The sequence below is a fragment of the Trematosphaeria pertusa genome (genome assembly GCF_010094035.1).
Source record: "Trematosphaeria pertusa strain CBS 122368 unplaced genomic scaffold BU26scaffold_10, whole genome shotgun sequence".
NCBI classification, from domain to species: domain Eukaryota; kingdom Fungi; phylum Ascomycota; class Dothideomycetes; order Pleosporales; family Trematosphaeriaceae; genus Trematosphaeria; species Trematosphaeria pertusa.
In genome coordinates, this window is record NW_022987221.1 from 385,437 (window position 1) to 408,386 (window position 22,950).

The following is a 22,950-nucleotide window of genomic DNA, read 5'->3' on the forward strand; positions in this document are numbered from 1 at the left end:
CAAACGCATTAGCCCAATGCTAGATCATGAATCTTGTTGCCCGACTCCATCTTTGACCCAAAGCGAACTGACCCGCCCAGATGTGCCGGCCTGATTCTACCAATCCCGCCCTAAGAATAATAGTAGCACAGCTTTTCATCTTTGCATGCTGAAGCCAAGTTGTAGCAGCTCCAAACACCGAACAGAATGCACCATCCAATGCTCCCAAGTGTGCAAAACAACCGAATACAAATCCCAAACAAATCCATCTCTATTTCCCACCAGCGAATGAGATAAAAGTGAGCAACGTGCGTTCCTTCATATCGAGTAAGGTGTAATAGACGGCTTACTGGGGACAACCAGTCCTAGAGGGTCCGGACTGAGGGTATCGGGGTATTTCATTGTGAGTTCTTCGATCTTGGGTATCAACTCTAGGATGCGGAATGGTTTCGAGACGACATCATCCTTGCCCAAGTCAGTTTTGCATTCCCAAGAGTCCCGCCTAGAGAGGAGTGCTTACCATGCCAGCAGCTAGAAGCGTCGCAATTTGCTCGCTTCTCGCGTTCGCTGTGACCGCGATGATGGGTACATGGCCTTTGAAAAGGCCTTGAGCTTCAAGTTCCCGGACTTTGCTCGTGCACTGCAAACCGTCCATGACTGGCATTTCCTTGTCCATTAGTACGACGCCGACGTCTGGCGCGCCAGGCCCATGCTCTTTCCAGTATTGCGATTGCTTGAGCTTTTCAAGTGCTTCGCCACCATGGTTCGCAACATATGTCGTTACGCCGTGATTCTGAAGTTGACGCTGCAGCACCCTCTGATTGACTGGTCGCACGTAAGCTGCGGGCTACTCTTGCTGGTATCCGGTACTTACCGAGATTGTCTTCCACGATCAAAACCTTCAAATCCGGTCTCCGAGCCTTGATATCCGCCACAACAGCCTCCTTCGGCACCGCTGCGAAGTCTCTGATCTTGGGCGGCTCCGTTCGGGGCCCTCCTCTAGCATTTGATAGCTGTCGTGCTAGTGACATAGGTATATGCCCGGCGGCATCCTTCGGTTCGGCTGTCTTTCGACATTTGATGTAGAAAGCAAAGGTGCTTCCTTTTCCGGCTTCGGAAGCAACGCCGATTTCCCCTCCCTGAAGCTCAGTGAGTTCGCGTGAGATGAACAGGCCAAGGCCAGAGCCTCCATATTGAACATGCGTACGGGGGCTTGCTTGTGAAAAGCGTTGAAAGAGTAATTTCTTCTCTTCGGCATTGAGGCCTCGCCCCGTGTCTTGCACCGCAAACTCAAGGTAGATCTCTTCTCCGTCACCCCAGTCAGACCCGAGTGTCTGGTCGACGCGTTTGGACCTTGAGGGGAAGAAGCTGACGCGAGGTGATTTACTGGCCGAAGGCGGCTCTTTTGAGGCAGAAAGAATGACTTTGATCGTGCGACTGGATTCCGGTGTAGTAAACTTGATGGCATTGGTGGTGAGGTTGATGAGCACCTATACCTAGCCGTTAGCAAGGATTTGTCAACAAATGCCGAGCGACTGACCTGGAGCACTCGTGAAGGATCTAGCTTTACCCAATCAATGTTAAGCTCTTTGTACGAGGCGCTCAACACGAAATCCATCTGGATGCCTGCAGTTTGCACTTCTCCTTCAAACATCTTGAGCGCGCGCTGAACAACTTGCAGGGGCTGGGCGTCAACAGGCGTCACCTATACAAACCATTAGCTGAAGGAGGTAAAAGCGGGCAGTCATCATACCATAAGCATCGCACTGTCAAGCTTGGACAGCGTGAGGACGTCATCGACAATCCTCTTCTGATGCTGTGCACACAAAGCAATCGTTTGAGCGGCATCGATGCTATCTGTTACAATACTGGGCGGGATCTCCTGCGCACCAGAAGTCTTGAAGTCGGTGAGTATGGTCGATATTTCATCGGCGCATTGAAGAATGGCGCTCAAAGGATTGCGCATTTCGTGGCTTGTGATGTCGATGAAGTTCTCTTGCTGCCTCTTGAGTTCTACCGCCTCTTCCATCTTCCTCTTCTGAAAGCCTTCGGCCCATTTCTGCGGGCTGATGTTGGTAATGCTGCCGAAGACGCTTTTGAGCATGCCATCTTCGTATTTCTCCGGGAAAGCACAAAAGAGAACCCATGTATCTCCCTTGTTGCCACTTCTATCCTCCCATGGTGCTTTGAATCGAAACTCGATGTTGATCGCGGTAGCATTCTCGACCAGCCGTCCCCACTGTTCTTGAATTAGGCTTTGGTCCTCCTCATTCACATAATTAATCCACTGATCCGTCTTCTCGGGGTCCTTGGGCACTCGAGAGATTTCGTACCACGTGTCATTGCAATAAGTGATGCGACCCGCGTGATCTGCGATGAATAGGCCAGCCGGGGAGTATTCAGCCATTCGTGTAAACCTCGTCTCACTGTCTATAGCTTCCTGCGTGCGAGCTGCGAGCTGCTCGGACAGATGAAAGCGGTCTTCCGCTGCTAGTTTTGCTGCTTTCTGCCCTCTGCGTATCTCTTCTTCGAAGAGGACTACAGATGCTAGAGAGGTGGCTAGCTGCCGACTTAGGAGCTGTATAAAGAGGTTGTAGTCGTCATCGTAAGGCCTACGCGGATTGATACCCAGCACCAGAAACCCGAGTATTGACTCTCCCGTTGTCGGATGAATAGGACAGACCACCACATCACGGCAAGGGTCTCCGAAACCGCGCCATGCAAGACCCTCCATCATCTCTAAAGGTAGATCTCCGGAGCCAATGCTCAACACAACGGGTTTGTCGGTCTTCATAACTTCGCGAAAGACAGGACCAAAGCCTTCGTTGCCTTCTTTTAGATCGATCTGCTCCGGCGCAACCTGGTGGCGGGTTGGGACGCCCAATTTTCCTTCCAGGTAGCAAGTCTTCGTGCCAAGAAGACTGTTAGAGTATAAAGAAGAGGAGTCGCTGTCGTTGTCATCGGATACGGAATAAAGTAGAGCAAAAGGCGTATCGTAGTCGTTCTCAGTCAAGGCAATCAGGACTTGCCCCCAAAAGCCCTTCACATCCCGTGCAGTTGCAGTTCGTTCACCGACTTCTCGTAAGGTGAGCATGCGTCGCTCAGCGATCTTCCGCCTCGTCTAGAACAAATATTAGTATCATTCTTACTTCGGATCTCCTGTGCATCGCTGTCAAGCGAATCGGCAGCCGAGAAAAGAGGAGCGGCACAGGAAGCTTTTCTGGATGTTACCTTTTCGAAAGCTGGATTGTACAATCCCATTACGGTTCCGTCTTCGCCGACCATGGGGATGATGGACCAAGAAAAGTATGTTTCTTCGAGAAATCCGCTTCTCTTCATGAACAAGCAGTCATCATCCTTCATTGTAGCTTGTCCGGTCAACCTTGCGTTTGCAAAAACCTCCTTGACGTCGTCCCAAATTTCAGCCCACGCAACCTTGTAGCTTTGCCCCATGAGAGCCGGATGCTTCTGACCAGCGAGCCCTGCAGCAATGGTCAATAGAACACGGGCATATCAAGAGCAGCGACCACGAACCGATATAGGCCTCGTTGTAGATGGCCACAAGTTCATCACCCCAGTACATGGCAGCAGGGTGAGGACTCGCCCTAATCTCCTGTTAGTACAGGATGGTATATGAGGCTATACGAACACTTTAGACATACATTATCAGGTTGCACATGGCCCGCAAGTCATTTGACCAGTATTCGATTGGGCCTAGCGGAGTTGACGCCCAGTCGACTGAGCGCGCGAACTGAATATGCCTTGGAAGCGACGGTGACATGGATAGTCTTGTCCAGTCGAAGAACCCAACATCGACCTCTTGCGGCGGGCTTGGTTCTCTATGAAAAGCGTCAACGTCGCCTGCAGAGTGAGCTCGCAGAACGCACTCGTTGGTGAAAGAGGGGTGACCCTCTAGAGTCGCTAAGTCTAGCCTGTCAGGCTGCCGGAATTGCCTCGCGACGGCGTCGTCGCCGGACTGGATGTTGCTTGTATTATTGTGTGGCGCCGTAAGCTCTGGAGTCGGCTCCTGATCCAAGGTTTCCACGATGGTAGGTACAGTGCTGCCAAAGTAATCCTGAGGTTCGTTTGCCGTAGCAGATGCAGAACCGTCCATGCCAGTGCCAGAAGTAACAGCAGACGCTGAGGGGATACCGAATTCATTCGAGGAGTTTGTGGACGGAACGCTTGCAGCACGAGAAGGTACGGCGCCCGAGATGACACGCAGGCGCTTCCTTAATGTATAGCAAGACCACACTATGGCACCATGTTCGACAGGCGGGGGATTGACATCTAGGCTCTCGCCCTGTACGACGGTACTGAGCAGCCACCCTCTAAACTGGTTCGATGCGTGTGCAGTTGGGTGGTCGGACGTCTGGTTCAACGACTTGCCTGCTACCAGCTCCCATATTGGCGAACTTGAGCGCAATGCGCTATTCGCGAACAGTATCTGAAGACTGGACGTGGCTGGAGCGTAATTCAAGGCGTCACCGATGTCAACGATGAAGGTCGGGCGGGTATCCTGCTCAAGCAATTCGACAATGCCAACAGATCCAAGCAATCTAAGCGGATCGTTTCTATCTCGTCCTTCGGGAGACGCGGTCCGCGGCAGGCTCGACCGTTCGGAGGAGGTCCTTCCACTTGCTGTGCTGGTCGGCCCCGGCGGGCTCAGGCCACTGAAGGTGCCGCGCGCTAGTGTGACTGTCTTGATGCCGCTGTCTTCCCCCCGCGTCTTGGAGAGCATCCTTGCTGCGGCTTCGGAGCTGGAGAAACGCGCGGGCAGCTGTGGTCGTGTGCGGCGCGATGAGAAGAAGAGCGGCGACGGGGGCCCGTTGTCTCTCAGCTGCGCCGACTTGGGCAAGCTGAAGTGATCTAGAGTATGTCGCGACCTGTCTACGCGTCGGCGTTTGTGCACGGGATCGCTCGCGGGCTCGGGAGGGCGTCCTGGAGCCACAGACCGCTTCGTTCCCGCAACGGCCGGTGGCGTCCTTACAGTCTCTCCTCGCCGATGCGCGCCGCCGCTGGTCGCTGTCACGGAGGCGGGCTGCCGAGAAGGATTGCCGCTGTTAGCTGGCGCACCGGGTAGCCATGTGGGATGGTTCGATGGGGACGCGGCAGGGTGCTCGAGGGGAGTAGAAGGCTTCGGCGCCTCTGCTCCCTGGGTGAGGGACTCGTGATATTCGGGGGTGCTGAGGTGTCGATTGTGCGGGTTCGCGGATTCTGGTCTCGGGTTGCTTCCTGTGAAGATGGACTTGGGCGGGTTCATAGAGATCGCCACCACACCAGGGCCGTTCGCGGCAGACGGAGCGGAAGCCGGCCGGAGTGCGCGCTCCTGTCAAGCAGCGGGCAGGCCGGTAGAAGGGACGCTCCAGCTCCTGGTGGTACGGCGCGGAGGGGTGGTGCTGGCGGAATATGCCCAGAGGCGTTCGCGCTAGAGGCCGGGGTCGCTAGCCGGTTGGGGATCACGAAGCAAGACAGGCAGCTCCGATTCAGCGGCAGGGCAGCTTTCCGACACACGTAGCAAGGGCCGTTCGACGCTGCGGGGCCTCAACATTGCGTACGGGCTGCTTCGGGCTGCGTCGCTTGCCAGTGCATTCGCCGTATTCCAAAGCGGAAGGCACGACGGGGATCTCTGTCCTAGCTTGGCAGCGATCTGAGGCCAGCGCACGCAAATGGACCACCGTCGCGCCCATCGAGCCCACGCGCCGTCCTCCGCCCCTGCCGTCTTTCTAGAATGTCTGGACGTTGCGTCATCGGCTCCGGCACCCCCATGGGCATGGATCACGGACGGTCCTTTGTTCCACCTCAACCCAGACTTCACCGCATCCGCTCGCCTGGGTCGGCTCAGCACTCAACCTCAGGACATCACGCCCGCGTGTACTCTTTCTTCATGCTCCACCACGGCGCCATTTCAACATGCGTCTGACGTCTCACCTAGGTACACCACCGGCCTGCCCACGTCCGTTTTCAGCTGACTCGACGCTTTCGTCTTCGTTCTGGCTTCCCTGCCGCGTTGTACAACAACTGTTTGCGCGACCCGAGAAACATACCCTCCTGAGGACTTCCCGCAGTTATCCTTGCTCCTGGCTCTCTCACTGCCGCTAGCTCCCGAGGTCTTCAACGCCGTCCCGACACGTTTCGAGCCGGAGCAAGCATCTGTTCCAAGGTTACTTCTTTCGCGCCGCATCCTGCACTTGATCGGTAGTCGCATCGTTGTGCATCGGAACGCCGTACTCGCTTTTCTATTGGTGGAGTCAAGATAAAAGTGGGCATGGCCAAGCCACTTCTGATGCAGAGCCACGACTAAGCCACCTACACTATCCGTCGCAAATATCCTCGACCTGACGGCTCCCAAAGCATTCTGTATTGTGGATCCAGTCCCGCCCTTTCCCATGGAACGCATCAGCCAAATAACAGGCCCACTGTCCTTTGAGAATACATTCACCCTGGAAACATTGCTGAGTACAGTGGACGTCAAGATAGACTATCCAGACAGCAGTGCCGTATGCGTCTACTCAGCCATATCGCCATGTGCGCAGCTGTACTACACGTTTCGGCACGGCGGATCCGAACACTCCAATTGTCGTAAAGCTGCCCTAGCAGCCCCTTCCAACCCCCACATGCTCCTGCATAACCGCCTTGAGAGTGGCCTGCTAGCACACTACCCTGGCAGACCTGATACCCAATGTGGCTTTAGCATACGACTTTATTGGCCTTTTGAGCTGAGGCGCATGCCGCATGCCATTGATGGGCATTCCCGGGACGTCCGCGCCGAGAACAGCACGCATACAGTGTTGATTTAAAGGCCCTCGCAGATCCTCTTCAGCTTTGACTTGTGCCCAGCTTTTCACATTCTCAGCATTCATCCTTGTCTCACAAGCGGGGCAGTAACTTCACAGTCATGGATTTCTTAAAGAAGAAGATGAAGGAATTGATGGATGATGGCGATACGAAACCGAAAGGTCCTATTCTGACGTCCTTGCCCTCGTTACCTTGTGCTCATCGCTCAAATAGAATCACATGGCGATTCACATGGGGCCTCTCACGGCACTTCATACGGCGAGACCCATGGTGGATATCCATCCCAACAACAGAGCTATCCGCAGCAACAGCCTTATGGGGGATATGGCTCGCCGCCGCCCCCGCAAGGGCCTCCAGCGCCTGTACGTAAGCCCGAGTACAAGGCTTAGGGAAAGATCTGGCGTGTTTCAAGAAGTACTGGCTGGAGTGGTGTATCGATCCTTTCCACAAGCTGCCGATACTTACTCACAGTACTCCATATATTTCTCACCAATCTTTGCTGACCCGAGTAGTACGGTGCCCCTCCGCCAATGCCCCCAGGCTGGACCGCGCAGTGGGATCAAAATGGTCAACGCTGGTACTACGTAGACCAGTCCACCGGACGCAGCCAGTGGGACCCGCCTCCGCACGCGCCCCCGCCTCAGGGTCCTTACGCTCCCCCTCCCGCCCCGCTGGGCCATGATACCCATGGGGCATCTTACGGGCATTCCTCGGGCCACGATGAACGCGGTCTCTTTGGCAACACCCAAGGAGCGCACAGCGGACACGACTCCTACGCCTATGGGTCCGGACATGGCGACTCCCACGGCGAGCACAAAGAGAAGAAGGAAAAGAAGGAAAAAAAGGAAAAGAAGGAAAAGAAGGGCCACTCTACCGCTATGCTGGCCGCAGCCGGTGTCGGCGGTGTGGCAGCAGGTGCTTGGATTGGGCATGAGATGAGTTCGTAATCTTTCTCTTCTACTTTGCCTCCGTTCTGCTCGTCATGTATGTGCTAACAAGACGCAGCTGAGGGCGACTCCGATGACGAACGCCACACGACATACGCCGGTGCTGCTGCCCCTGCAGCGGCTCCGGCTCCGGCTCCGGCTCCTGTCGCACCAGCTCCCGTCGCTGAACCAGCTTTTCAAGAGCCCCCGCCAGTCCCAACTCATGACGCAGACGGCGACTCCATATCAAGTAGCGACCGCGAATCGCTGGAGGAACAGCGCGAGGAGCTCATTGAGGCTCAACAAGAGTATGAGGAAGAGCTCGAGGAGGCATATGACGACTGAAAGAATGTTCGTTTTCCAGGGCGTGCTCTTCCTCCGCTCAAGCAAAGCCCATCGGAGTCTGCGCCTCGTCAGAAAACTAGAATCATGTCCCATATATCTTAGTATGGTTAGCATAGCTTAGCGGGGGACGTTCGCGGTCTTGTTGTTGGTGGTGGAACTCAGCCAACTTGGGTATCAATCGTTGTTCTGAATATGGAATTATTGAGTCCTCTTCCGTTCGTACTTGGGAGTGCTTCTAGCACACTGCCCGCCTATCCGTTGCCTCAAAAGCAGTCCTAAAATCGAGAGATTAAGCCGTTATTCTCGTGACTCCTTCCGTTGTCTGGTATCGACACGCCTCCACTCGTATCATTTATCGCACGGTTCTTCGTCGTCTCATCCTCCCACTTTCATTGTCGCGGAACGGGACACGCTTCTAGCAGCAGCACTCCAGCATATCTAGACAGCAATCGCATGCCTCGCCGCATATCCAGCAGCAGCATATCGTCGCAAGACTAATCTCCTATCAGCCTCATCTATCCCCACTTCAATCCTAAAATCACGAATACTCACCAAGCAGCCAAACACCCTCGCTCCTTCTTCTGCCCTCGCTCCTGCTGTGCGGGCGCCTGTGGGGGACCTGGCGCGTAGTACATCTGTGCGGTCGTGGTTCTTAGCATGGCACTACTCTACTCTCAAGTGTGCGCGCCGTGAGCTTACCTGCTGTTGCGGCGGGGGATACTGGCCGTATGGCTGGTTCGGCGGCGGCGGGCCGTAGTAGCCCTGGTTTTGGCCTTGGGCCTGGTCGTAGTAGCCTTGGTTGGACATTTTGGGTGTGTGGTGTTGGGTGCACGGCGGTGGGGTGATCGAGCTTCAACGGTGCACGACGTTGGAATTAAGTGAGAAGGGTGGCTGGTGAGAATGCGTGGGTTCGAGTGGGCAGAAAGACGCGCCAGCTGCTGTGTGAGAGGGGATTGAGGCTGACGAAGAACGGTAAATAACACTGGACGATCTTCACTTCATGGAGGTATATCGGTCTTATGACAGCGCGCGCACGAGAGCCGAGCTCGTCTTTTCCCAGTGGAGTGAAAGCGCAGTGGCTTGCGGGCATTCATGGCGCCACTTGTGTGTGGCTTCCAAGCCACTATTGTCGCTGTATGGGCTCTTGGCGCTGCGGAAACGCGTGGACGGGGTCTTGGGAGATGAGGCGCATGACTGTTTGCAGCAGCGATGTCGTTTTGGGATTCCTGCTCTTTGTGGCTTTACGGTGCTCTGAAGATGTCTCCTGACTGTGAAGTACTGCATGTGAGTCTTGTCTCTTTTCTGTCTCTTGCTCTGAGATGAACTAGAGACTACTGACGAGAGACTGAGAGTTAGCAGGGGGTGTGGCATGATCGGTTTGTGTGAGGTTCGCGGGCTGCCGGCTATCCGATGTGCCAAGAAGAGGTGTGGCTTGGCAGCCCTGTTGGGCATTATTCGGCGGAGGGGCAGGTTTAAGCGGATCGTTTGCGGTAGGGTTGGCTGGCATAATAGATGTAGGTACTTTGCATGCGTTTAAGGTCTGTTTGACTCTCAGGCGTAATTGAAGTGTTGACAGTGCAGATAGAACGGACAGGTCGGTTCAAAGATAAAGAAATAAGAAATAAGGCAGAAGCAAGGAAAACCAATGAAAAGCTCTTGAGGGATCTTGTGATTCTGAAGTTTCCTAATCACTTTCTTCAGCATCAACAACCTTTGGTACAAACCCTCTTTCCTCCCTCCTCTGCTGCACCCAATCCCCAAACGGCTTCCAGATAGCCTCCTTCTCCGCCGGCTTGAGGTTCGCCGCCAAACCACTCGTACTCGTCGTCACAAATACCCTACTCCCCTTCCACACCTCTCCATCCGGGTCGGTTTCCTCCTCGCCGTCTTTACTCTTTCCCATGTTATGCTTCTCATCCTGCCATCCATACTTGAATTCTGCCTTTGTCGGATTCTTTCCGTACCGATACCGCCACACAGCCTCCCATATGCCCTTGCCTACTATACACACGGCTTCAGGTTTGTACTTCAGGAACTTAGCGTCGAGGTTTGCGGTTCCCGCTGCCATTTCCTCCTTGGACAGCTCCGCGGCGTCCTTTGAGGGGCGATCGACAATGTTGGTGTTGCCCATGCAGTATAAATCCGGTAGACTACGATCCTCTTCCGGCTTGAGCCGCCGTTCCGGCGTGAGGCCAGATGAGTGTAGCAGTTTCCAGAAGTGGTTCGAAGGGTGCGCGTAGGCGTGGCCGGCGGTCGCGGTCTGCACGCCGGGATTCGTGCCGACGAAGACGCATATTAGGTTCGGCTCGAGGATGTCGACGAGCGGAGCAAGATGCGCGTATTTCAAGGGGTCGGCATATTTGCTAGGCTTCCGCTTCTTCTTGGGTCGCGGGGAGGATGCGGTGGACGCTGAGGTTTCGGTGGCGACTGTCACGGCGCTTCGTGTGCGCTTTGAGCTTCGCATGGAGGAGGTGGATGTCGGCGTGCCATTCTCGACTGAGGTTGATGTCGAGGAGAACTGGTATTTGGTCAATTGGCCCTTGAAGGATGTTGTTGAAGGAGTTTCGGTAGGGTCGGAAAGATCCACCTCTTCGCCTCGAGAAAGCGCCGGAGCCTGCTTCTCGGCTAAGGGTTTTGCAACACGCTTCGGGGGCATTGGAGAGAATTGAGGTTGCGGGTTGGAAGGTGGTGATCGGAACGCTTTTATGCAGCTGAATGCGAAATACGAGTGTTGCCTTGCGGAGAGAAGCACACGGAAACACGTGCTCCCGTGATTCTGCAGGCGGACGCGATCCCCCTTTCGGGCCGAATTCGCGACGTCGCTTTTCGTGGACCCTCATCACCCGTCAGCCATTCTGCTTTTGCCTCAGCCCTCGTGGGGATTTCAGGTTACCTTATCGCTCTCGGCTTGACGTCACAGTAAGTAAAGTCAACTTTTTTCGTTTCAATTCTTCAATTTGTTTATGTAGGGGGACATTTTATTGTTACCCACTCCGCGACATTTGAGAGCCCGGTACCCACTCGTTACTGACTTGAGCCTAGAATTCAGTACCTTATGAGTGGAGTAGCTAGTCTACGGCGTCTTACTCGTTCCGGTCCCCTTATTCACCACGGTCTACCGGACTTCAACCAAGCGTCTCGTCGCTCTGCAAACTCGGCCGATAGGTCCCAGCGTTGTGCTTTAAAGGCATCGTCTTTCATTTTGAGGATTTGCTGGTCCACTTCCTTCATCTTTTTATCAGGCTCAGCGCTGCGCATTCGCAGCTCGATCCCTTCGCTCAGAAGAATTGACTTCATCTCCCGAAAGTCGTCGTCCGAGAATAGACCTGGCCCAAGAGTGACTGATTTCATTCGGGCCAAGTTGGCTTCCGGATGCTTAAGGAATACCTGAAGGTGTTCGAGTACCGGCTCGAGACCGGCCTTTTGATCGAGATCCCACACCTGCCGCAGGGCGCGACGATCCATCAAGAGCGTGAGGTGCTCCAGATTCTGAGGGATCAATTCCTGGATGTCCGGAATCTCATTCGATTGGGTGAGGATGAACCCGCCGGTGATTGTCAGGCTCTTCAAGCAATTCAAGCGAGCCAAGTTCGAAGGCCAGAGACGAAAGTAGTCGATATCCGAAAGTGGAAATTGCAGAGTGAGATGCTCCAGAGTATCTTTCAGAGAGTGTAATGAGCTCCACATGAACTGCTGGTCGGTGCGTGCGAGATATTTCCAGTCGTGAGGCGGTCCATAAGCTCTAGGGATCGCCCTATACGTCAGAGAACGTGTGCATCCAAATTGACAGAAGACCAGGTCAAGGTCCAACGCGTCAATCCATCCGTTCAAGACGAGCGTCTCTACTCCACTGGAACCCTCCTCCAGAGGTACTGGAGTACCGTCTCGACGATGACCGAATGGTTCAATCAGGTCATTGGGCTCATAAGTCAATTCCAGATACTTCAGCTGCGTAAGCCGGGCGAGTTTATGGATGCGGTAGACTACACGGAACGAGCTATCGATCGTCGAGATTTTCAAGCTCCGGAGCTTCGGGAGCAAAACGCCACATGATGGCCGCGCGAGCCTAGCCAGGAAGTCTAGGCCGCGGATACGTTCCAGGCTAGCAATCTCTAGATGTTCCACGTTTGGCGTCAACAGGGCAAGAGCGCAGAGCCAGTAAGACGGCTCGGAGTAATTGACCTTCATGATCCATTCGGCCTTATTTTCTTCCGAAAGATCTAGCGCATGAATCTTCTCCACAATCGGCGGCGTCAGCAGGCCCTTCCACTTCGGATTGGGGTGCAGGTTAGGATAGCCAGTGGAATCAATGTCGAGTTGGTTGTCGACCCAATTCAAATAGAGAATCCAGTGCTTCAGTACCTGGGTCCGCTTACCGAGTTCCGGGACTTCCAGCAGGGTCCGTAAGAGTTGGAAAGATTGTTCTAAAGGTCGTGCCATCAGATCGACTTGGCGATAGATGGTCGCTTCGCCACAGCGCCGGAACTGCCTGCTCGTCAAGATGAAGTTCAGTAGTCTCTGTGAGCGGGTCGGCCCTGTTGAGTCAGTGAACGCCTGGAAGTTCGGACCGAGGCATCCCTCAGCAATCGCCATAACAATCTCGTCCGGAAAGGGTTCTGGCTGAACTGCTGTGGTCATGGTCGCTTCCTGAGTTGGGTTGTGATAGTGATCGAGAGGTTGAGACATGGTAGCGGAGTGGTCGGGTCGAGGTTACTGCGAAGAATTGGGCTCGAGGTACGTCTTATATATCCCTCATGTATAAGCGTTGCTTTTTCACTATCTGCAACAGGGCATCACTCTCTACTTACTTTCAACGCAGCTCCGAGGGCTTTTCCATTCCATCCTAGTGTCCCTGGGCGCATTTTCACCATCCAATCTTTCTGAGGAATTATTTCACGCCCTGCCCCAGCTATACATTGCAATATGCTTGTGGTGACTGTCTCGAACTTCTTGGAAGCTCTCCTAAACCTCAATTGCACTTCAATTCACGGCGAATCTGCCCGACAAGCTTATTAAATTCAATATCTGTCACAGTCACTAAATATCCCTATCAGTACCGCCCTATCCCTCATGTCCTGCTTAACGTGGGCCACCTGAAAAGCAAGTGGAAAATGGGGAGCTCATTTGCTTCCTTCCCTATTCCAGCTTTCGTTCAAGTCCCACTATGCAATTCAATTGTTCGAGCTTGAGACCCAAGGGAGCGACATCCCTTTACTTATTCGATTGAAAGCTTCAGAAGAGAAGACTTTCAGATGATTTGGCCACCAGGTGCCTGCATTGCTGCAGCGTTGGGTTCCACTAGTATCTTTATGAGTCCACACTTCGGAATCCAGAATCTGGAATCTAGCGAGGTGGTGTTTCGAGTACGGGAAGGGTCAGAGTCTTCCGGGAGACGTGCGACCAGCTAGCAAGGAGGTGGGTTTTCAACATCGAAAAGATTGAGGCTTCTGATTCAAAGGAGCGATAAAGAACCAAGAACAAAAAATGTAGCAACGAACGATGAGTGGAAGCAACTTCACCTCCAACAATGTGCAACCCACCGCAGCCTCCACGCCCTCCTACTTCCCATCATACTCCAGATCCTTCTCGCCCCTACCCTCGGGCGTGATATCCAAGATATTCCAAACCGGCGTCAACAAATCCATGCCTCTGACCACCATATCCCCCTGTGGCCCATTCCCCGTCTCCCCACCCTTCCGCCCAAAAATCGGACTTTGCTGATACCAAAACCTCAGCTTTCCCTCCTCCCCCTCACCACCTTCCTCATACAGGAAGACGCTGAAACCTGGGGCCTGCTTCATCTCCGGCATCCACGCAGGTGCCTCCATTCCCATGTCCTTGTTGAAGCTGTTGGACGAGGAGGACAGGAAGCGCAGATTATGCCATTGGCGGCGGAGAGCATACGCACGGATCGCTGAAAGGGGCGCCTTTGCCACGACGATCAGGTTGATGCGCTGCGAGAGTTGCGTAGCAACACCGTTCAAGCTATCGAGGAACATGGAGCAGCCAGAACAAGCCTTCTCTTCCTGCTCCCCCATCATCATGTGGTACACGACGAGTGGCTTCTTAGCTTCCTCTTTGGCGACGTCTGCAAGCGTGACTTGCTTGGGTGGAGCGTCGGAATTGAGATTCAAGCATCCTTCTTCGAAGACGTAGGTAGGCAGGACAGGACCTGGAGGGAGAGCGCGGCGCTGCTGGGCGACAGCTTCGATTTGTTGGATGAGGGCATATTCAGCCTCGAGGAGGGTACGACGCGCGGTGATGTATTGTTCAGAGGAGTTGGAGGGCCAGCGGAGGAAGGACGGATCGGGGAGGGTGGTGGTCATGGTGGATGAAGAGTGGGACCTCGGGAAACAGTGTGAGAATGGATCAGACTAGCTCAATTGGTGCAATCAAGCAAATCGATGAAGGATATGGAGATGCTGTCTACCGCTGAAGAAAGGAACCTGCTTTATACTTCTCCTTTCCACTTGATGAAGAGAGGTGACGCCAAACCACGTGACAGCGCGAGAAACTGAACGCGAGGAATCCGAAGCCGTGGAACGTCACTGTGAACCCTCCCCAACACCAACATCGACTTTTCATCAATCCTGGTGCGTTCACACTGCATTGTGCTGTCAATGCCGTCCAATTGGCAAGATTTGCAAATGCTAACGGCCGTAAGAAGCGTTGGAGTTGAAGAGAAGTGGTGAGGGGAAGTCGGTTGAGGCGTGTTGTTGCCTGAAGCGGCGCAGCATTCCTTGGTACTCGATTACTGATCGCCAACCCAGAATCAAGTACGCCGCAGGTCACCGATCTTATTTCGACTCCCACCCTTTTTACGAGGTCTGTTTCGGCGCACTCACCTCCAGGCAGCAACGGCGGGAGAAGACAGCGATGCAGCAGCAGTCACACGGGTGGAGAAATATGAGTGGGAGAAGTTATTCAAGCATTGCTCCCAGCCATGCCAGGATCAGTAATCACTAGGTACAGGTCGTCGCCATTCGCCATTCAGTGTCATAACACGATCCGTAGCCGAGGTCCACTCAGTACTCGCCGTATACAAAGGCGTAAGGCATCCGTCAGCCGCGCGACCAGCTCAGATGGTATATCTGAATCCACGCTGATGGTCCTCATCGCTGTCCTCAAGCTCGATCTCTCCCCGTGCAGCGCGCTTGTTCTGGATAACAAACACCACCGTCGTGATCGCAAGAATGACGAGCGTGAGCAAGCTGGTTGCGATGCAAGCGTACAGACCAGGATGGTAGTCAGGAGCGTCCTGAGACCTGAACACCAGGCCACCTGCAATTCCTCCGATTCCGCCAAAGCCGACAAGCGTCGCTGAGCAGAAAGCGCGCTTCCACTGGCCTCGGATGTTGTTCGCCTGGTACGCCATGGTCGCTGGGACGTTCGAGTTCGCGCCGGCTGTGGTGAGGAAGACGCCGAAATACCGGACAGCCGCGTTACTGTGGAAGCCCATGATTGGGAGGCCGATTAGGCAGAGGAGCATATTAAAGGCGATGATGGGGCCGCGCATCTTGTACTTGTCGCCGATATATCCGGTCGTGAACATGACGATAGCTGCGAATGCATAGGGTGGAGCGACGAGACATTGCGCAGCGCCGACTGAGAAGCCCATATTCTCCGTCAAGATGATCGGAAGGAAGTAGGCGAGCGCGTACGACACGGTAGTCGTGTTGAAGAAGATCTGAACAGTCAGTAACCTGCTCTCAACTTGCGATTTCTCTTGCTTACCATTGCATAACCCCAGATTTTAATGTCAAGCCCGGCACGGAGGAACTTAGCGGCGGAGAATGGCTGGATGTTCGCGTCTCCACGGTCCCTGTTCACCCTATCCATGATGTACTTGGTCTCACGCTCGTTCAGGAACCAGAGCGATTTATGCGCCTTATCCGGGAAGTCCACAATCGCGAAATAGCCTCCAATACCAAGGAACATGGTTAACGCTCCCTCGACGATAAAGATCCATCTCCAACCGGCGTAACCTTGGAGGCCCTTCATCTGCATAAGCTGCCATCTGTTAGCGGTGCGCTTCTATCCGACACAGTCAGACTTACGCCATAAGCCAAAATACCGGCGCACGCCGAGGCCAAACTTCCGAGGATATAGAAGCACGAATATCGCTTGCCAACGTCGTACCTCGTGTACCACGTGCTGAGCAGGTAGACGCAACTCGGGAAGAAACCAGCTTCAAGTATACCCAAAACAACGCGAAGCGCAGCGAGAGACTCCCAGTCGTTGACGAAGCCCATCCCGAGCATGACCGCACCCCATAATACTACTATGACGGACAAGAAAATTCTCGGCCCGAGCTTTCGCACGATGATGGTGGCCGGAGGCTGGAAGACGACATAAGTGGTGAAGAAGACCAGGGTGACGACTGAGTATCGGGACACTGTGCCAATCAAGACGCCGAGATTCAACTCCTTGGTCATACTGCCGTCCGGTCAGCATTTGTATCACCAACATTGGAGGAAAAGAGCGGTCACGCACCCAGCAATCGCAGCCGCACTCAAGTTCGTCCGGTCCATCAAACTGATGCAATAGAGAATTCCAACCGTTACGACCAGCCGACGATCGACGCGGTGGATGATGTGCTTCTGTTCCCTCGGGGTGAACTCGCACTCAAACTCGTCCCCGGAGGTCTTGGTCGGGCTCTTCTCCACGTCCTCCATCGTTGCGTGATTGTGCTTGCCGACAACTGAAAGGTCCGCCATGGTGAAGAGAAGGTAAAGGCAGAAGTGTCAGAAAGGTATGAGGGAATAATGGCTGCGGATCAGCACAGCAACCAGGATGGCTCTGTGCTATATGTTGTTTTGGCAGGTGCCACTTGCGCAGCCGTCCAATACAGCCGCCAAGGGAACGCGACCGACAAGCCCGCAGATTGGAAAGATACCGAGGCAATGGGAGCGGAATGAGCTGTTGATGGCGGAACCGTCACGGCCATTCTGGCCTGCCAAAGCCAACGGCGACCGCACAACGATCCTCAACAAGTCAAGCGGCGGACGCCGGTCTGTGGAACTCTGGGGGCGCGTGGCTTGGCACGTGGAGACCCCGCATATCGACGACGCTGTGGCGCGAGCGTGGCCACCCCGGCCCAATCACCGCCATCGCCCAGCAGCACAAGCCGTGCGGAACCCCTTTGCACCTCCTCAGCCGTCATCGTGAAGCCACCCGGCAAGGCGGCAACGCAAACACCGCGTGCGCAGATCTCGGTGCTCTCCTTTGTTGACCGTCGCACAGCTTGTTCAGCTCCCTTTTCCACGAGTCGCTATACGCGGGGTCACGGAGCACCGTGGCTTGGCGCTGGTCGCCTCCACACGTTTCGTTTGCACCTGTCCCGACTGGGATATTCTTCCGGCACCATGGCAAATGCTGCAAATGCTAAGCCGATGATGGTTCCCTGCGCCGTGGCCCGCCGTCGGGAGACGCACTTCTCCCATCTACCGCACCAACCCTCCGACCTTCGTCCTCTTTTCATCGGATGTTCATTCAGCCACATAGGTAACATTGTGTGAGATTGGTACGTGGATAAGGTGAGGATTCTGAATTGGTATGCTGAATCCGGATCTAGCGACGCCTCTCGTGAAGTGACTGGCATTGCAACTCTTGGTCCACGTACTCTATGGCACGTGGGATGCTTGTCGACCATACTCGCCTAGGATTATTCGCCTAGACACTGATTCTCGGCCATGCCGATGGAAGGTATTGGCTTCAGCGACGCGACTTCCCCAGGCTCGGCTTTCCTGCCAAGGCGAGCCCAATCTTACCCGTCCTATGCACGACCATTAGATCTCCGCAGAGGCTGTTATTGGACCATTCCGTGCGTATCCGGCTCTCTGTCACTCTCCTGAATGAGGGGAGCCTCCCTATCAACGTTGGTGCACGTCTTCCCTTCGTCACTTTACGCGATCGAATCCAGAAAATAACCGCTGCGGTAACTCAAGATGTCGACGATACCCAGCACAAGTGCATGGCGAATCCCCGCTTACAATACTCGTTGAACGACCTAAAGTCAGGAAGACAAGAGACCCCGGCTTCTCAATGGTTTTCGCACCAACGCTGGAGTATGTCTTCAGTTCCCCGCGTTCTGCAGGATGCGCTAACTCGCCCACCCACCATCATCGACGGTCCCTAATAGCACGCCTTGCCGACCCGTCACTGTGGGTATAGCGTCTAAATCTCTTTTTAGATCCAGGCTCACGGGATTCCATACACTATTTCTGTTAGGTTGATCTTCACTCCACTGCAGGTAAGCAGGACCACCAATCAGATCAAACCTCCGACTTCCTGGGCCGAGGCATCAATCTATATTCAACTCTCGGCGACGCGCTTCTCGAATCTCTACAACGACATACACGTTCTGTCGACAGTCAGGCCTCCAATAGGATTGCGCGAACGGACCGAGGCTCTTTTCCCACTGCTTTCTATAGTTCGTTTCGATATCGACCGCCTGGCTCGGCAGCGATGGCTAGATGCCGGAATAGGACGCTCGCATCATGTCTACGAAAAGCTTCCGGATGCCTACGAAAAGTGAGCACGGCATCCGAGGTCAACGCTCAAACATACCTCAGACTGTATGGGAGCACTATGGACACTGACTACTGTAAACGACGTCGCCGACTAAGCTCCAAAACCGAATATGCCGGACTTAGGCAAGGGGAGCCTGAAATTGCCTCTTCTTCACCTTATCACAGCGACCTAACTTCGTGATGCCTTGCCCAAGGGGCAGCGTGTGGTATCCTGCGCAGCTCTACGGCAGGGAATTCGGACCACTTTCTCTTCTCCTTCTATGGGGAGCATATGGAAGTTCCAGTGTGGTATCTTCCGTTTCCCTCGGGAGGTTTCCCACAGTTAATCCATAGTCTCTTCTCGGGGCCAAAAGGTGACGGGATTTTCTATAAGCATTTTCACCCTGTTTCCGTTACGAGCCATATGTTTTTGGCGTCATCTTTCATGCATTTCGCGCTTGACTCGGGGCACCGCCAAATTCTTCTAATAGAGAATGATCATAGTTTGTACGAAGATTGTCGTGCTTTTTGTGTCATTGAGCCAGGTGGTCGGTGCACCAACATCGGTGACTGAAAAAATACAACAATCTTCGTATGCTGACTGGAAGTCTCGACCGGGAAACGGCGCTCTCGATGATATTTCACTCTCAAAACTCTGGGGCATCTCTTTCACAAAAGTTTCCATCCATGAGCTATGAGCTAGCCATAGAGAATAGGTGAAAGAGAAGAATCACCCCAACTTGGGTGGGTTGCCGCTTTCACCGCTTGCCCATGGCAGCGTGTAGCACGAATTACTTCAAACAGCTCTAGACCCCCACAACCAGGCCACCCAACACTCGCTCCTCGCTCACAGTCAACATACAACTGTGAAGCCCATAGACGAGACCGCTATCGCTCCCAACGCACACGCCGAAGATCCTATGATAATGGAGCCCAAGGCCGAGCCGACCGATAACTTCCTCAAACGTCTCCCCGACGAGCTCATCGTCCGAATCGCCGCTTGGCTCTGCGACGAGGCCGCGCAGACGTTTCCCACCCGTGACGGACCATACGATTACCAGGATTTGCTCAATTCCTCCCTCGTCGACAAGCAACTCGCGCGCTGCGGGCAGGAAGCGCTAGTACGACACATCGATCTTACAACCCGCCCATATATCCAAGTAGTGCAGCTGCTTCGGACCCTCCTAGAGAAACCAGATCTCGTCCGCAAGATTCGCAGCATTCGCCTCGCTATCCCGGATCGCACCGCGGCCACGGACGAAGATAGAGCGGCACACCGGTCAGGAACCTTGCTGATCCAACAAACCTTCGAGTCCCTCGACCTCTCCGACGAGCTGTGGCGGTCCTGGCCAGTTAAGCAGGAGCTCCGACTAGGCGGTGCGGGCTTTCTCATCATACCGGCACTTATGGCCGGGAACCTGAAGCAGCTTGAGCTGAGAGCGGATGACCTAACGAGCGTGGTTATACTTCTCTGGCTCCTCTCCAGGTTACCGCATGCCTGCCACGCTTTATTCGCAAACTTAGAGACCCTTTATATGAGAGATGAGGATCCCAGCCCGAATGTCGAATTCGCCGCGCGAACGCTCCTGTTGCTGCCAAAGTTGAAGAAGCTAGAACTCAGCTACATTCCAGTTCGTGAATCGTTCTCCCGGGATGCGGTGATCGAAGATCTTGTACAAGACGACGAAGGGAGAACATCGACCGTGGAAGAACTCACGCTAAACGGCTGGTGTCCCCCAAGCGTGCTCGCGCCACTGTTCCATCATCTCACGGCGCTCCGATCGCTCACATACCGGCCATTCCCCAGTGGCGCAGAACCTCGCTCCCGAGATTTTGTTCAAGTGTGGGATACTCTCTTACTTCTCAAGCATTCGCTCCAGAAGCTCCATCTCGAGTTCCCGGCAAGCGAAGGCCGTTACTACCGCATCTGGCCTCGTAACATGACCCAATTTCCGCTCCTCACACACTTCTCGATCACCGGGAGGTTCCGCCTCATCCCGGATTCCCTTCCTTCTTCTTCGGCTGCTGCAGCCTTCCTACAGTCCGTCCCGCCAAACGTGGAAGACGTCACTATCGCGTGCGATTCCGCTACATACGATCAGTTTACAGCTACTGTAACGCCGCAGGGCGAGGCCGATAACGGTTGCGCGGAATGGTTGAAGGAGATGCGGCCGATGCTTCGGGTCCTGACTGTTGGGAGAGGCTTGCGGTCGGAAGTGGAGGAGTGGAAGTTTGCGCAGGACAAGCTGAAGCAAGAAGGCGTGACACTGAGACAATGGAGAGAGGAAGAGGAAAGGGCGTTCGTGGAGAGATGTGCGGTCTGCGTTTAAAGTACGCCAAACGGCAGGCTGGCTATTTTCAGGGACAAACTGCATGTCCACGCTCTTCCGACAGAAATGGTCATTTTGGGGGAAGTTTGGTTAAAGAGACTCCCATCCCTTCTTGCAGCCAATCTAACCCGTCTTCTCAAGCCGCACATAGCAGCTTAGCGGCGCTAAAAATCGGCACTGTGGCGACACACCTTTCAAATATTAGTCATCCACTCTTCTGTATTTTGAGAGAGGAAGAAATCATGATACTTACGATAGCCTCTAGCCAAAAAGCATGCTAAAATCTTATACCCCACTCTAAGCAACCCAGATGCACCAACCACAATCGGTATCAGCTGCCCGGTACTATTCAAGCCGTTTACGCCGCTGATGCCGTTCCAGGAGATGGTGAACTCAGTGATCAATACGAAGACCGGAAGATCGAGAGAGAATGTCGTATGCATCAGCACCGTGAACATTCGCGGTTTTGCTTGCGATGGTGAGCCTAGTGTGTGTATTGCCCCTTCTAGGACGCCCTGTGGATCGAGGGGGCCACTAAAGACACCTTTCATCCCGCGCCGACGAACAAGTCGAAGAACCACATAGAAGTTCCAAACCAAGCTGAGGGAGCCATAAGATGCCGCAATGGTAAATATAACCTTCAAGAACACCCTATACCACCCAAAAAGAGCGACTTTCGCGAACCAGAACACCACGTGTCTGCAACCAGACTCCGGAGGAGGATGGGAAAGCGCGTCGAGGCCAACATACGCGAGCCAAACGCCATAATACAACGTCGCAGCGCCTAGCATCGTCCGGAAGAGACTCCCGGGCCCCATCGCTTTCCTCTTCCTATCGGGATTCGTTCGAGGCTCCTCACCCTCCAGCGCATCAACAGCGTTCCCCGTTCCACGACCCGAACACACCCCGCCCGTACACAGCACCAGCAGGAGGAAAGCTTCAACGGCGGCCAACCGCCCTCTTTGAGCAATCGTTCGATACATCAAAGCGATGAAAGCTGCCAGATGGAAGTTGATGTTCGCGACGCGCATGGCTGGGGCTTCAGAGGGCACGAAATTGTTAGCCAGGGTGGTGGAGAGCCATTGGAGGTAGAGGCCGATGCGGATCCCGAGGCCGTAGGTGTTCTCATCACCGGGGAAGGTGCAGTTAGCGGGGGTGGGAGATCGCGCGATGAGTGGTGTAGAGGTTGCAACGGCACGTGTGGGTAGCAGGAAAAGGATTAGAATGATGGGGATGAGAATGAGGATGGGAGAGTGTGGTCGGTGCATTGCCGGTGCAATGTTGCTGTTCTGATAAGACACATGTGAATTTGACATAGCGTCGTTCGAGGATCATAAGTGCTTCTCGAGCTGGAGTTTAAACAGTGTGCCCAAACCGCCTCGCGATATCAGGCAGACGTGAAGCAGTGCCCGAACTATTCTTATCGCACGAGGCGCCCAAGTCTGGAAATCCAAAGCGAAGCCACCAAGCCACCATTCTCAGCCTTCCACATCACCTCCCACTGTGCATCCTCTCGTCAACCCACCAGGCAGTCCCCACCAGAAAAGATGCCCCTCCGCCTAACCTTCACAACACCCCTCCTCCCCCGCGCATCTCTCGACCTAGGCTACCTCGTTCTCAACAAAACTCTCCCAACACAAGACTACCACGCGCTGCCCGTCCCGCCCTCATCCATCATCTCAGCCTCGTCCCTCGAGCTACTAAATCGTCAAACTAAAAAGACGGGCGCATCGCTGCGTGCCCAGTTAACCAAGCATCTGCGAGCATCCCTCGACGTATCCTCCAATCTAGAACTACATATCGAGGCGGAGAGCGGGACGTCATATGCATTCGGGAACTCGCAAGAATGGTATGCAAAGCAAAAGCTTGGTGAGCCTGTGAAGAAGTGGTTGGAGCGGGCGATAGCGAGGGGTATGGATGTGTATTTGGTGGTTGGGCTATATACGCTGCAGAATGTGCGGGTATCGTTACGGGATTGCAGGGGCAGAGATGTGCAGTCAGCGTCGACTGTTGGCATTACGGACTTTGCTGCGCTGGGTCCGGCTGCTGTTGCAGTCTCTA

General features: G+C 54.3%; 10 protein-coding genes across 10 annotated transcripts; 2 read left to right on the forward strand and 8 right to left on the reverse strand.

The window, feature by feature from the left end:
- Positions 1-297: 297 nt before the first annotated feature.
- Positions 298-5,242, reverse strand: BU26DRAFT_430762 (uncharacterized protein; the record flags this gene model as incomplete). The annotated part of the gene is made up of 8 exons (XM_033823905.1): positions 298-444; positions 500-804; positions 854-1,469; positions 1,520-1,684; positions 1,733-3,100; positions 3,211-3,461; positions 3,514-3,584; positions 3,642-5,242. 8 exons carry the CDS (start codon positions 5,240-5,242, stop codon positions 298-300), a joined length of 4,524 nt encoding a protein of 1,507 aa, XP_033681534.1.
- Positions 5,243-8,032: 2,790 nt separating this feature from the next.
- Positions 8,033-8,934, reverse strand: BU26DRAFT_520989 (uncharacterized protein). The gene is made up of 3 exons (XM_033829423.1): positions 8,748-8,934; positions 8,601-8,683; positions 8,033-8,542 (listed from the first exon to the last, which is right to left on the reverse strand). Exons 1-3 carry the CDS (start codon positions 8,853-8,855, stop codon positions 8,464-8,466), a joined length of 270 nt encoding a protein of 89 aa, XP_033681535.1. The 5' UTR covers positions 8,856-8,934; the 3' UTR covers positions 8,033-8,463.
- Positions 8,935-9,274: 340 nt separating this feature from the next.
- Positions 9,275-9,704, reverse strand: BU26DRAFT_520990 (uncharacterized protein). The gene has a single exon (XM_033829424.1). It carries the CDS (start codon positions 9,553-9,555, stop codon positions 9,373-9,375), a length of 183 nt encoding a protein of 60 aa, XP_033681536.1. The 5' UTR covers positions 9,556-9,704; the 3' UTR covers positions 9,275-9,372.
- A 28-nt stretch (positions 9,705-9,732) lies between these two features.
- BU26DRAFT_606770 (DNA glycosylase) lies at positions 9,733-10,744 on the reverse strand (the record flags this gene model as incomplete). The annotated part of the gene is made up of 1 exon (XM_033835688.1): positions 9,733-10,744. The coding sequence occupies exon 1, from the start codon at positions 10,702-10,704 to the stop codon at positions 9,733-9,735; it is 972 nt and encodes a 323-aa protein (XP_033681537.1). The 5' UTR covers positions 10,705-10,744.
- A 126-nt stretch (positions 10,745-10,870) lies between these two features.
- On the forward strand, positions 10,871-11,504 carry BU26DRAFT_48161 (uncharacterized protein). Its single transcript, XM_033825740.1, has 2 exons — positions 10,871-10,967; positions 11,091-11,504. The coding sequence occupies exon 2, from the start codon at positions 11,104-11,106 to the stop codon at positions 11,437-11,439; it is 336 nt and encodes a 111-aa protein (XP_033681538.1). The 5' UTR covers positions 10,871-10,967; positions 11,091-11,103; the 3' UTR covers positions 11,440-11,504.
- A 1,844-nt stretch (positions 11,505-13,348) lies between these two features.
- On the reverse strand, positions 13,349-14,723 carry BU26DRAFT_520991 (DUF899-domain-containing protein). The gene has a single exon (XM_033829425.1). It carries the CDS (start codon positions 14,372-14,374, stop codon positions 13,607-13,609), a length of 768 nt encoding a protein of 255 aa, XP_033681539.1. The 5' UTR covers positions 14,375-14,723; the 3' UTR covers positions 13,349-13,606.
- Positions 14,724-14,987: 264 nt separating this feature from the next.
- Positions 14,988-17,151, reverse strand: BU26DRAFT_520992 (phthalate transporter-like protein). The gene is made up of 4 exons (XM_033829426.1): positions 16,542-17,151; positions 16,106-16,484; positions 15,783-16,058; positions 14,988-15,735 (listed from the first exon to the last, which is right to left on the reverse strand). Exons 1-4 carry the CDS (start codon positions 16,763-16,765, stop codon positions 15,127-15,129), a joined length of 1,488 nt encoding a protein of 495 aa, XP_033681540.1. The 5' UTR covers positions 16,766-17,151; the 3' UTR covers positions 14,988-15,126.
- A 122-nt stretch (positions 17,152-17,273) lies between these two features.
- Positions 17,274-17,860, reverse strand: BU26DRAFT_48220 (uncharacterized protein). Its single transcript, XM_033825762.1, has one exon. The coding sequence runs from the start codon at positions 17,698-17,700 to the stop codon at positions 17,332-17,334; it is 369 nt and encodes a 122-aa protein (XP_033681541.1). The 5' UTR covers positions 17,701-17,860; the 3' UTR covers positions 17,274-17,331.
- A 1,415-nt stretch (positions 17,861-19,275) lies between these two features.
- Positions 19,276-21,034, forward strand: BU26DRAFT_520994 (uncharacterized protein). Its single transcript, XM_033829427.1, has one exon. It carries the CDS (start codon positions 19,486-19,488, stop codon positions 20,887-20,889), a length of 1,404 nt encoding a protein of 467 aa, XP_033681542.1. The 5' UTR covers positions 19,276-19,485; the 3' UTR covers positions 20,890-21,034.
- Positions 21,035-21,138: 104 nt separating this feature from the next.
- Positions 21,139-22,205, reverse strand: BU26DRAFT_552538 (uncharacterized protein; the record flags this gene model as incomplete). The annotated part of the gene is made up of 2 exons (XM_033832158.1): positions 21,139-21,150; positions 21,210-22,205. 2 exons carry the CDS (start codon positions 22,203-22,205, stop codon positions 21,139-21,141), a joined length of 1,008 nt encoding a protein of 335 aa, XP_033681543.1.
- Positions 22,206-22,950: the final 745 nt, after the last annotated feature.

Bases quoted from the DNA above. Each gene is read 5' to 3' on its own strand.
- BU26DRAFT_48220 (XM_033825762.1), bottom strand. From the start codon at position 17,700: ATGGTCGACAAGCATCCCACGTGCCATAGAGTACGTGGACCAAGAGTT.
- BU26DRAFT_520990 (XM_033829424.1), bottom strand. From the start codon at position 9,555: ATGCCAGCCAACCCTACCGCAAACGATCCGCTTAAACCTGCCCCTCCG.
- BU26DRAFT_520991 (XM_033829425.1), bottom strand. From the start codon at position 14,374: ATGACCACCACCCTCCCCGATCCGTCCTTCCTCCGCTGGCCCTCCAAC.
- BU26DRAFT_520992 (XM_033829426.1), bottom strand. From the start codon at position 16,765: ATGGCGGACCTTTCAGTTGTCGGCAAGCACAATCACGCAACGATGGAG. The intron at 16,485-16,541 runs GTGCGTGACCGC...ACCGGACGGCAG, and splicing joins AGTGCGGCTGCGATTGCTGG to TATGACCAAGGAGTTGAATC. The intron at 15,736-15,782 runs GTAAGCAAGAGA...CTGACTGTTCAG, and splicing joins AAATCTGGGGTTATGCAATG to ATCTTCTTCAACACGACTAC.
- BU26DRAFT_520994 (XM_033829427.1), top strand. From the start codon at position 19,486: ATGGAGCCCAAGGCCGAGCCGACCGATAACTTCCTCAAACGTCTCCCC.
- BU26DRAFT_48161 (XM_033825740.1), top strand. From the start codon at position 11,104: ATGAGTGGAGTAGCTAGTCTACGGCGTCTTACTCGTTCCGGTCCCCTT.
- BU26DRAFT_520989 (XM_033829423.1), bottom strand. From the start codon at position 8,855: ATGTCCAACCAAGGCTACTACGACCAGGCCCAAGGCCAAAACCAGGGC. The intron at 8,684-8,747 runs GTAAGCTCACGG...ACGACCGCACAG, and splicing joins ATCCCCCGCCGCAACAGCAG to ATGTACTACGCGCCAGGTCC. The intron at 8,543-8,600 runs GTGAGTATTCGT...ATAGGAGATTAG, and splicing joins CGAGGGTGTTTGGCTGCTTG to TCTTGCGACGATATGCTGCT.